Source organism: Zosterops lateralis (genome assembly GCF_965231275.1).
Source record: "Zosterops lateralis genome assembly, chromosome: 2".
Classification (NCBI taxonomy): domain Eukaryota; kingdom Metazoa; phylum Chordata; class Aves; order Passeriformes; family Zosteropidae; genus Zosterops; species Zosterops lateralis.
This window is the reverse complement of record NC_139763.1, coordinates 116,600,172-116,613,094: the sequence shown is the minus strand read 5'-3', so window position 1 is coordinate 116,613,094 and position 12,923 is coordinate 116,600,172. Positions and strand designations below refer to the sequence as shown.

General features: G+C 42.1%; 1 protein-coding gene across 4 annotated transcripts in view; it reads right to left on the bottom strand.

The window, feature by feature from the left end:
* JAM2 (junctional adhesion molecule 2) overlaps window positions 1–12,421 on the bottom strand; it is a 55,686-nt gene extending 43,265 nt beyond the window's left edge. For 3 of the 4 annotated variants that reach the window (XM_083883831.1, XM_083883832.1, XM_083883833.1), the window contains exon 1: window positions 12,305–12,421. In XM_083883831.1, the coding sequence (XP_083739957.1) occupies window positions 12,305–12,359 (55 nt within the window). In that variant the 5' untranslated portion in view covers window positions 12,360–12,421. Of the gene's footprint in view, window positions 1–11,918; window positions 12,030–12,304 lie in introns of all 4 variants that reach the window. The other variant, XM_083883834.1, reaches the window with a different exon arrangement.
* Between the last annotated feature and the right edge of the window lie 502 nt (window positions 12,422–12,923).

The following is a 12,923-nucleotide window of genomic DNA, read 5'->3' as shown; positions in this document are numbered from 1 at the left end:
AGGGCAGAAAAGGAATGGGTTCTTTACAGGACAAAATTAATTACTCTTATACAGGGAAGATTATCCACTTCAGAGTTTACAGATATGTAATGCAATCCTTCATATGCAACTCTTCATAGCCAAGTCTACACATATCTACAGTCTAATTTTATCACAGAGTCTTTTATCCCATTTAGCCAGAAAACTTCCTTGGAGACTATGTGTCCACCCAGCACACATATCCCCTCACACAGCAGAAGCAGCTTAAGAATGAACTGTCTACCCTTTAGTCAATACAACTGGTAATCTAAAATAATCAGATTTTTTTCTTACATGCAAGTTTTCAGCAGGACTCCATAAGGGTACAGGGGATTCAAACACAGCAAACAGCTGCAGGACTGCAGCTTTAATGGCAACATAAAGCAGTAGATCATTTTTCCTGTTTCAAAACTGATTAATTCCATTCCAAAACTGAGGGTGTTTAAGTTACTAATATATCTACACTGAACATATTGTTTAAAGAGTGTGCCTTGAGACAGGGTTAGCTCAGGAAATATGTTCTGCACCCAAGTCTGTACATACAAGAACTGGCAGTCTCCCTGCTCCTTCTCTGCTCACATAGTTTCAAAAACTTTGAATAAACTTTAAATATGTATAAATGCTTATAGAGGCATCACTTCATCTTCTCTCACAAAAATCCATCCTTCCAACAGCTACTTATGTTAGAAAGCCACTGTCTTTCAGCAACTGGGCAAGGTGTCTCTCTCTCAGTAATACTGTTTTCCCTCCCTTCTTACCCCTTAGAAAGGTGGCTTAGAATTTAAACACAACTGAAAAACGAGTAGTAACTGCGTGTGGATTGTTCCTGTCTTGAGGACTCAGCTCGACATACAAATGGAACATAAATGAAATAAGAAAAAGTGTGCAGAGGCAGGGAAAAAGCAGAGTTGAAAAACATTTTAGTCTCTCTACAAATACTGCTGATTCCTTGTTGACAGAGCTGTCCCAGATGACTTTTTATCCCTCAAAACATTATTTATTGAAAGAAACAAGTGCTATAAGTACATTAACTTCTGCAAATTCCCCTGAGCCAACAACACTTCATTGAACACACAGAGAATAACCTACAAACTCCATTTGCTCTTTATGCCTAATACATTTCAGAAAACCTCTGTATCACATGATTCAAACAGCACTAGCTGATGACCAAGATGTAGGTCTTGTTTAGGAAAGGGAAAACAAACGTAATTGATTTAGAAGTGGAATTATGTGAAGGCTTCTTAGACTGGCAAGTAACAAGACCATAAACTACTTCAGCCCAAAAGGCCACTTTTTGATATCTAACCATACTTCCACTACAGATGCATCTCCCTATTTTACCTCTCCTCCCAGACGCCAACTTGGATGTAACCAGAAAATTTGGAGTGTCTCAATGTGTTTGCTTTACTGGTCATTCCAATAATAAAACAGCATCATCGAAATCTTATGAGCACTTGCTACTACCTGTCTGTCCCAGCCTTTCAGCTTTTTACATTTTCAGGTGCTCTATTGCTCTATACCAATACTGAAATGCTGATTTTCCTTATAGAAGCCTCTTAAATGATTATGACATTCTCATGGTTCAGTCACTTACATTAATACACCAGGGAGAACCATTATGCTGGTGAACAGAGGGCCCACAGCAGCACTCGTTGCAAGATACAAATAATAATCAAATACTGACTAAAAATAAAACATTTATCTTTCACATGAAAATATTTACTGACATTTAAATGGAAAGCTACTGAGGCTTCTTGCAGGATAAAGACCATTTTTGCACAAACTCTTCCACCATCTGAACATTACTATTAATGGACTTTTAACTGGGCCTTATGTGGACATTAGAGGGAAGGGAAGGGAAGGGAAGGGAAGGGAAGGGAAGGGAAGGGAAGGGAAGGGAAGGGAAGGGAAGGGAAGGGAAGGGAAGGGAAGGGAAGGGAAGGGAAGGGAAGGGAAGGGAAGGGAAGGGAAGGGAAGGGAAGGGAAGGGAAGGGAAGGGAAGGGAAGGGAAGGGAAGGGAAGGGAAGGGAAGGGAAGGGAAGGGAAGGGAAGGGAAGGGAAGGGAAGGGAAGGGAAGGGAAGGGAAGGGAAGGGAAGGGAAGGGAAGGGAAGGGAAGGGAAGGGAAGGGAAGGGAAGGGAAGGGAAGGAAAGGAAAGGAAAGGAAAGGAAAGGAAAGGAAAGGAAAGGAAAGGAAAGGAAAGGAAAGGAAAGGAAAGGAAAGGAAAGGAAAGGAAAGGAAAGGAAAGGAAAGGAAAGGAAAGGAAAAAAAAAAGGGAGATCTATATTTCAAGGGGGACCCTGTGATACATGTCTGTTCTTGGGGGGGAAAAAAGTGCAGGAGCAATGGACAGAGACAATCGCCCCCCTCCCCTCCCCCCAATAACACAAGAAAAGAACTCAATCCAGCAACATTAATCACATTTTTGCTTCTGAACAGTGCTAAGAAGATATCAGAGATATCTTTTTTGATATTCTAATACTTCAGGTTTAGAGATAATCCTCTTCTATTTTATCATTCCTACAAGGGTTGAATACATCTGAAACAAGATGGAGTTGTTTATGCACAGTATAAATTCCTGAGTGGAAATTTGTAAGTTTCAAGCAATTAAACAATAGGCATTTATCTGGTAGAAGTTATTAAAGAATATACCTTCTTCCAGATCTCATTCCATTCCATCTGCCATGGGTAGGGACACCTTCCACTAGACCAGATTGCTCCAAGTCCCACCCAACATGGTTTAGACACTTCCAGGGATGAGGTAGCCACAGCTTCTTGGGTAACCTGTGCCAGGGTCTCACCACCCTCAGAGGGAAGCACTGCAGGGGTTTCTCACCAACAGTGCTCCTGTGTCCTGCCACACCAAAGCCATCACTTCTCATCCCCACTTAGACTTTTCTCTGTTTAGGCAGGGAATAAGACTACCCAAATACAGAATATTGCCTTTTGTTATTAAATGACTTGGGCAGATTTCTTGAATCCCAGTTTCAGAAGTGCTCAGCACCACTATTTTGGACAGTATCAAACTTGTTACACTTCCCAAAATCCCAGTCAATCTTGCTCAGGGGTACATTAAATGAGACACAAAAAGCCAGGAGTTTAAGAGAGAATTTCTCTTCTTGGTGAGTAGCCTCCTCAAAGACTGGAGAAAGAGCAGAAAAATCAGCTTAGGTGGCCCAACAGTCTAAAGTGCAAAGAATCAATATTTACTTTTAAGACAATTTTATTGAAACACAAGAGTACTAGAGCACAAAAGTGACCCAGAGGATGCACCTAAACACACTAATGCATTCTACGGATACAGTTTTAGAGATGTTTTTTGTCTTGGTTTGAAAGACAGATGCCTGCCAAGCAAGGCAGGAACCTCTCTTGGAATTAAAAATACAACCCCATTTCTTCCACATTATTATAACTTCAAAATTACACGGCTTTCAGGTAAGGATATAGGAAAAGGAACAGTTCTTTACTGAAATATATATATATATAATATTAAAAAATACATATTTATATATACAAAACAAGGCAAACAAACAATGGAAATAGCAAATAGAAAAAACCCCAGAGACCCAAGCACAGCCTTCTCTCATCCATCAAGCACTTTCCCCTTTGGTGCAGTTCCAGTCACAGCCGGCAGGGGCGCTGTTGGCTCCTGGCTGGGCAGGGCAGGTGCGATGATTCCCACATGGCTGCAGGGGACGCTGTGGTGCAAGCTCAGCTGCCTAGCAATGTGGTTATGGCAGCTCAGCCAGCAGGAGAGAGAGAAATGGGGCATCCTATAGAAACTCAGGGCAGGGCGGAGTGGGGGCAGGGGGGACGTGCAGCCAGTCCTGGTGCCCCTCTGGATGGCAAAATGGACTATAGCAGGAACCTTGGAGGAGGAGGCTGGAACAGCAAAGGCGAGCACAACAGGAGTGACAAAAATTCCGTAGCTGTGGCATGTCTGGGTCAACAAGGCCTGTCAGGTTAAAGTGTAGCAAAAAGCCCAAAGGAGCACCAGAAGACAGAGGGGCTGCACAGTGGCAGCTGGGAAATGCTCCCTCTGCAGTGGACCAAGGCCCAGGTTTTCTCCTAATGCACCCAGTGGTGGGTCCTTTCCTGTGAGGTTGGGTACTGAAAATGTACCAGTACAACAGCCGCTCTTACGAGCAAAGGGTTCGCCCACAACAGAAGAAGCAGTGACAGACAGAACTCCATGGAGGCAGTGAATTCTCCTCACAGCAGCACCAGCCTGTGAAAAATGACGTTCACTTTCTCGATAAATTTTAAGAAATAGGTTTAATAAAAAATAAGACAATTAGGAGATAGAAAAAAAGCAAAGTACGACTTGCCCAGTGACTTGGCATTCAGCCAAATCCACAACCTGCTATTTCAGAGGCCTTTTTAAAATACTCTTTCTATTACATCAATCTTGTTTTTTCCACAAACTAGTTTCCATATTCCAGGAACTGTTTAGCATGGCCCCTCCTTGGGTCCGCCTTTTTAGAGCATGCATGTTTCTTGGCTGTGTCTTCATTATCACCTCCAGCTTGGGCCTTGGTCCATACTTTCTTCAGATGGGAGATGCTGATGATAGTTGGTATATCAGTAGCAGGGTCTTCTTTACATGTTCACTGCATGTTATCCCGACCAAACAGACAGTTTAAGCATATTTATATCAACTAGTACCACTGTGCCTAATTTTCTTTACTAATAGCAGAAATAAAAAATTTATATCCTTACCACAACATTATTAATCATATAGCACACATCTTGCGAAAAGCCAGCTTTATAATATATATTTATAACAAGCCCAACCATTCTCCTCTGGTCCCGACAGCAAGACACCAAGGAGCTGAGCCCAGATCCAGTGACCCTGCCGCCCCCCACCCCCAGCCAAAAACTCACGGTATCTCTGCACTTCCCAAGAGAAAGCCCTCCAGCTAAGAGGGCAGCCAACTGTACCCTTCTCCTCCTCTCAGCTACATCTTTTGTCACATAAGTATTATCGTTATCATCTCTTAGGCAACAAATGGAAGAAAATTCCTTCAGAGAAAGAGAAAGAAAAAAAAAAAGAAAAGAAAAATCCTAACCTCCAACTTTTTTTACTCATTTTTCCAGCTACTAGAAGGCTTCAGTTATGAGCCAGGGCCTCCAGAGACAAGTACTGTCTATACATTCTAGTGGCAAACTACTGTCTGACTCACAAAATAGCCATTCAAATCTTGGTTTTCTGCATATATTTTCCTCATATTTTTACAAGTATGCCAAGCACAAACCCTTGTCCAACTCTAACAAAGATATACAAGTCCTTAGCATAACATCCCCAGATTGTCTCCCAATTCACACTGGGTTCTTTCTGCAGGCTGAGATACAATCATTTTGCATTGCATATTATATTAAATTCAACAAATTTAATTTCTCATGAATCATTACCTCCAAGTAATATATCAGAAGTTTGTGAACAACAAATAAAGCCTGTTTTGTTAAAATTATCTAGTATCTAAACAACCCTATAATACATCATTTTTCCATACAAATAACAATATGTTTTGCTCCCCTTTGAATTTGATCCAGTGGTTTGGGTGGGGTCAAAAACATTTTCAATCCTTAAGATGTTAATCCACCTAAAAGCTATGAAATATATCTATTGAAACTTCATACTTGTAGGGTCTGTTCTTTCCAGTGCAAATTTGACCATTTCCTACAATTTTAAACAATCAGAATCAAACTGCTATTTCAATTAAAGTTTTATTTTCCCATCTCTTATTAAGAAATGCTAAGTTTTGAACTTTTAAAAAGCAATCATTCAAAAAGGTTTATTACCCTTTTTCTTTCATGTTTTCTCTTGCAAATAATCTTTGGGAGAAATTGGATGCCTGCTTTAATTGTTATTACCTAGAAAGGTTTACAGACTTACTAGTAGTTCAACAACTACAACTGTTACATGACTTGTCTTGTTCAGAAATTGCCATTTTCCCCTTCTTTCTCCAGAAGTTCCTTCACCTCCCCACCGTGTTAGAAACCAACAAGTGAACAGGACCAGATGTTCAGCTGCCAAGCTTACTTTCTGCCTGGCTTAAGAAATTTTATGTAAGCACTTGAGTGCTTCATGCTATATTGTGAGCACAGAGGTGACATAACTAATTGGAGTCCTCCAGGAAAAGAAGTGACTTTGGAAATGCAGGTGAGCGCAAGCTCTGGCAATCATCCAAATGCTTCTCCAAGCCTCATCTGCTGTCTCATTCTTTGACATACATATTCCATTCTCTTAAACAACCCAGCATTTAGATGAAGGAAACAAATTATTTGTCTTGATTACAATGCACCATAATACTTGTTTTAAGCTTCCTGAAGTGGAATTACAGCACAATCACAGTGCCTTGAGGAAGACATGACAGGATTTTCTGCAGAAATGTTTTGCTAAAACTGATGGTTCTTTCAAAAGTACTGGGAATGGGAAAAGACATGCCAGAAAGTAAAACTGTAACAAAGTTAGCTTAACAAAAGTGAGGTGGGAGTGGCGGGAGAGGGGGTGAGCTAACCAGAATAGAATGAATTACTTGAAACAAACAGCTTCCACATAACATTTCCCTCAGCTTCCATAAAAATGCTCACCCCGTGGTACTGAACTAGACAGTAACAACTTGTAAACCATCTCTTTTCCCACATATATGCAATACTCCACAAAGATGGAGAAAAAAACCCCAGCAAAACAAGAAAAAACAGCAATAAGTCAGCTCATTGTACACATCCACAAGGACACTATTTTATGCAAATTTTGTTTTGCTTGATATCGTTATATAATTTCAAGTGAACTTCAAGGGAGTTTAGTCATCCCATATGGCCCTGGCAAACCATCTGCAAGGACAAATACAAATGTCTACCTTGTGCTTCAATTGCTTTAATATACAAGATATTTATACTGCAATGTGGACATTTCTGGCTGCATGTGCATTTCTAAGTAACCTTCCTTTACATAAGCATTTGCACTGGAGTCACCTCTAGCATTTCTACGGGAAAGTATGACAGTAAGCCTTACTCTAAGAAAAGTGATCCTAAAAAGGTTCACCATGTGCAGGGACCAAGTGTCTTTTGAAGTGCTCCAACACAAAGATTACATTTTGAATGTTGATGGATTCTAAGTAGATCATACCAGATAGAAACTTTTACATCCCAACTGTAGCACTATATTACTAATTGTTCCTGGCTCTCTAAAAGCACCACCAAATCTACTCCCCCTCGAACAAAGGAAGCTTGCTTACTGCTACTGAAGGTTCACATACATGTCTCTGTCTATCTTCAGTGAAGAAATACTACTATCATTTGTTCATTTGTGAATTTATGAGGAAACTGAATATTCTTAATATCAGATGTACAAGATTCTCCCATACATCACAAGAAGACTTCTTCCTAGTGACCACCCGCACTTGAGAAGAAACTAAAGCACCTGGGACATCCTTGCAGGAAGCATTAGGAGCCTGCTGTAATGTCTTTAGTTCAGTTCTTTAAAAACAGATCTGCACACACCCCAAATCACATTTGGAGTTAGTCAGTGGACACAGACAAGTTTGGTAGCTCTAGGTCATGAAAAGTGAAACCAAGTATTTTGTTTGGTATTCTCAACAAATCATTTGCTCTGGCATCAGCTAGTTTCTGAAGCAGAATCTGGCAGCTACCAAAACAGACTGCTGCAGGAATTACAGGTGTAATACAGGAAATAATCACATAAATATCTTTGTGTAATTCAGTTAAACAGCCAATGGGAAGACCTCATCCAGACTCAATTAGATCTGATAATCACAGTGGTAGTTTTAACTCTTGTTATTAATGCCAGATGCCCTAAGATATTCACAGTTGCCAGAAATATGTATACTACAACATGAACAAAGAATTGTTGCAATGTTAAAGCTGAGAAAACAGGACCTCAGAGGCGAAGCAACAACAAAAGCAAGTCCTCCTCTTGCATACATCCACCTTAAAAAAGAAACAAGGAATTGCAACTGTCTTGATGTAACTTTTCCAGGCATGTTTCTTGTCTCCTGTATACAGTGAAGGGAAACAGCCACCCTCATTTTCTCTTTTGCACATCCAGTAGTAGTCTGTGGGGCCAGCAACCTAGAAGAATGATACCATGGGGCCAGTCAAGGAAGAGCTCTTTCTGCCTCCTCTCTGCTGGAGAGAGACAGGAGGGAAACAAAATGCTTCTGACTAGGCCCTCTCAGGAATACAGAGCTCCTCCTAAGCAGCATGCGCAGGTTTAAGAAAAACAGCATGACTTGCTGAAATGCAGTAAGAGACACGATTTCTGAGAGACATGCCAGTAACTCACAGCCAGCTTCTTCTGAGCCCTGAGGATCTAAGCAAGAGGGTGAAATTGTAAAGGTTATTAAATAAGCTAGAGAGAAGCATGTATCCTGGTGGGGAAGATGAATCAGGAAGACCTTATAAATATGATTGCTTAGCAAAAAATTCTGAAAATATGAAACCTATAATCGAAATAGAAATAAAAGCTTACTTTGAGTTGTAGGATACCAAGTCTTAGTTACTATATAACCTGAAGACAATAGCCTGGGCAGCTGAAGGAGAATCCCTTTTGATTGAATGATACCCTTCTGCTGGCTAAGGGATCCAAAGGTCAATGTAGCAAAACAGAAAAGTCTAAAGAGTAGTTTTTAGAGTTTAAAATATAACACCGTATGGTAATGTAGTAGTCCTTATAGGCTGTATGTAGATTCTATAGGATTTTGTGTCTTGTATTGGTTGGTCACTGTAAATTACAATACTCATCACAAAAGGAGATACAATGTATTGTAACAAAGACCTCTCTCTCTCTTAGCTCTTGCTTGCTCTCTTCCCTCTTAACTCTCTTTTCCCCCTACTCTCTTAGCTCTCTAGCTCTTTTTTCCCGGCTCTCTTACCTCTGCTCTCTTCCCCCTGCACTCTGACCCCTGCCAGCTTGCTCTCTTGCTTCCCTCTTCTTAGCTCTTACCCTCTAGCTCTTTGGGACTTCCCTTCAGCTGAGGCTAGTGGCTGAAGGCAAGGCCCTTTCTACCCACGACCCTTGCAATAAAACTACATATTCTAGAATATCCCAGGTCAGCAGAGTTCCTTGTCCCTGCTGCTCACAGATGCTCCTACAGTATCCCTTTAAAGACAGAAACAGTCTTTTCCACCATGTCAATTTGTATCGGTTTTAGAAGCATCTGGGTATCTTGTGCACTCACACAGTCATAAATGAAAAATGTTAGGCTGAAGCCTAGAACCAAACACTGTTTTTTTGTAATTAGTTTGTTTATATATTAGCAGTTTATTCTCCTACAACTTATGTTGGAGTGTCTAAGTGTCTGTGCATGTTTCTAAACCCTGAACAGCCTTTAGCAAAGAAATTCTGCTCTCACCTAAACTAGCAAGAGAATGAACATTCAATTGATGCCTCTTCTCCCACTCCTCCTCCAAAACCAGGCTGTCTGCTTTATAACATTATGCTGAACAGATGTTACTGGAGTAATATGCAGTCTTACAAATCTAAGAAATCCCATCTCACCTGAATATGGCTTAATTTAGGAATCAGTTCTAACCAAGCTAATCCAGCAAACAAAGAGGGTTCAACAAAAGACTGAGGATTGACAATAGTCTCAATTTTATAGTATCAGATATAGTCAAGAAAGCATAGTTTACACACTTGCACTGTCAATTCCTACAGCAATACAGCCATGCTTTGTACTTTCTTGTCAGGGTTGGGGGGACAGAAACAAAAGGCTTCTTTGGTCTAGAATCTCTGTATCTGAGTGGAAGATTTCTGAGGAATAAGGAGTAGGGTTTTCTTGAGCCAAAATAAAAAATTAAACAAAATATCACCTTATTTACTGCTCAAACTACCCCAGTGAGCTCCATCAAATGTTTAGGTAAGGCTACTATTTATTGCCTCTGCATTGTCCTCACACACACACACATTGTGCATTTGCTTCCAGCATCACCAGCTGAAGTCTAATTTCAACTGCACTAATATTAAGAAAAATCACACCTAGATGCTTCACAGAAAGGCCAACAAGTATGTTGGTCAGTACATACTATCTCCTCCCATGAAGCCATGATGGTTAATAGCAATAATTTTTGTACATATTCTGTCTTGCCAACAGAGTTCACAAATCTTATGCTGTGGCACCTTTTACAGCTTTCAGATGTCAGTTCCAGAAGCTTGTGCTGAGAGCCAACATGATTAAAGAACCCCACATCCCTTACTTTCCCCTAAATTAAAGGTGGAAGGGAAGATTAGCTCACAGAAACTACAACTTCATGATATTTCTTAGCAAGTTCTCAATAAAAAGCAATCCAAATCTCATCTACCTTGGCTATGCTGATGCTCTGTGACCAACTTAGCCAGCTTTTAGTTTCTGCAGCTCAGCTACCAAGAAAGTTTTCTACACTTGTTGCACAATATAAACAGAATTGCAGAAACATTTAGGCTGGAAAAGACCTCTAAGATCATTGAGTCCAACCTTTGACCAATGAACACCTTCACAACAATTGTTTCTGGAACACTTCAGGGATGGTGACCCTACCACCTCCCTGAGAGCCCATTCTAATGCTTTACATTTTCCATGCTCTTCCTGATGTTTAACCTGAATTTCCTCTGACTCAGCCTGAGGCTGTGTTCTTTTGCCATGCTGCTGGTTGCCTGGGAGAAGAAGCCGACCCCTATGCTGCTTGTGAGGTATCAACCACTACTTCCTTTTGCTCATTAATTTCTGCCTATTCCCCATCATCTCCAGAGCACATGGGTCCCACATAAGAGAATGTTCAGCCAATATGGCTGACTTGGACATCAGAATTACTCAGCCTTACTGTTCATGAGAACATACTCCAGCCATAGAAGCAGCAGCAGAGTTCTGCTTGCCTGGATTTCTGCCTGGGTTTCCTCTGGCTCCCACAAACAACAGGCATTTGCACACCCACTCACCTATAGTCACTTTCTTAATGAAAAGACTTCTTATCAGCATCTTGCTTGTAAACTTGCTTTCCACCTAGTAAAAAGACTGATGCACAGCATAGCACCTTCTATCATTTCCTTAGCAGTCAAAGCCAGCACTGCCAACAGACAACTAACTAGAAGGCTGAGCAGCCTGAACACACTGAAATCTGTCACCAGAAAAAAAATTCAGCAGTTTCACCTGCTCAGATATATAATGCAATTAAGAAAAAAGATGAAATAATAAGTTTATTATTATTAATTAATATGTGAAAGAGAATTTCTGCACTAGCTGTTCATTTAACAGCCCAACATTTTCATAAGGTCTTGTAGGAGAAAAAAGTGAGGAAAAGAAAAATTTCCAAGCCAAAGACCTATCATACATGCATAACTTCAAGTCTCTTCACTGCAGAACTCTGAGGGGGGGGAAGGGAGTATACATACACAGAGCTTTCCATTAGGTAAAAGGAATGAAAGGTAAACCTCAAAATATACCCAGCACCAGTATCATAGATATTCCACATCTACAGCAGATTGAGAACCCATCCTGGGCTAGTCCTAGGTGGTCATTTCATTGCAAGACTGCTACGTAAGTCTTTTCAAAACACTGTTTTCACATACAGCCGTTTCCCCAAACCATCAGTAAGACACAAGAAGCAGGAGCAACGTAAGATGTAATCTGAAAGTGACAGCCTTATCATGACTGGCACTACCAACTCTGTGTTAATTCAGTGGTTCTCTGCAGACGTGTGGCCCCACGATCTGCTTTCTCCTATTATTTATGCATGCTTTCTGGCTGGAGAATCTTTGTCCAACTTATTTTAACTTTATCCTTCTGTTTTTGAGGAGTTAGGACCATAAAAATACTCAAGTGTTGAAACTCAAGTCTGTTCCGAAGATGTAGTACCCAGTGCTGGCAACAGAAAACGCACCCCCACCCCTTGTTCATTCACCTTGCAAAGGCCATCAGGAAAACAAATTATGCAGCCTGCATCCTAAAGTTTGCACGGCGGCAGACAGCCGCTGACTTGCACTCAACCAGGCCGGCCTCGAACAGGTTACATCTGCACGAAAACGAGAAACATGGAAAGGATCAGCGCACACCCCCGCGGCTGTGGCGGGGGACACGCTCGTTTGCGTTTCGCTCTTGGAGACGCGACTTGGGTCCTCTCGCTCCGGAATGAGGGAGAGGAAGCGACATCTCCAGGAGCCACCCCCCTCAACATGCACACAGAGATTTCGCGGACACCGTCCCCCCGCAGCCCAGCGCCGTAGCGGGTCGGGCCCGGGGAGGCGGCGGTTCGCGATAGCCCCGCGGGACAGGGACGCGACTACTTACAGCTCAGGACCCCCACGTAGACGAGGAGCAGCAGGCGCAGACCGCGGCTCGCCATCTTCCCGTGGAGGCAGCGCGGGGCGGTGCCCGTCGGGCCGGGGCTCAGCGCTCGCGGAGCTGTTACAGTAACCGGCCGTGCTCTGCCTCCTCCGCGTCCGGAGCCGCCCCAAACTTCTAACGTGTCCGAGGGAGGTGTCTCCCCTCTTCCAACGCAGGAGCCGGGGCTGGAGCGAGGATGTGCCCTGGCCGCTCGCCCTAAAGCGGGGAGCCGCGGCGGGCAGCGGTTCCGGGAGCATCCCTCTCCTCAACCGCCCCAGCAATGCCCCCGCGCATCCCGGCGGCTCTGTTGTGCTGAATCCAGCAGCTCTTCTCCTCATTTTGTTCATTTATTTGTTTATTTTTAAGCTGGGACATCTTCATAAGCTCAAGGACATTTGTTGCAACAGAATAAACTTTTCTTTAGGAAAAGATTTAATTTCCAGAGAAGAGCGTTGTCCCTGTTGGTGCGTTTCCCCCAGGCAATGCCTGGTAAGTAATCACCTGATGGAAGTAATCACCGAACAAACATTTGGATATTCCGGTTAACAAAAAAGTCATGTGAGGGTGAGGCGCTGTTTTAAGG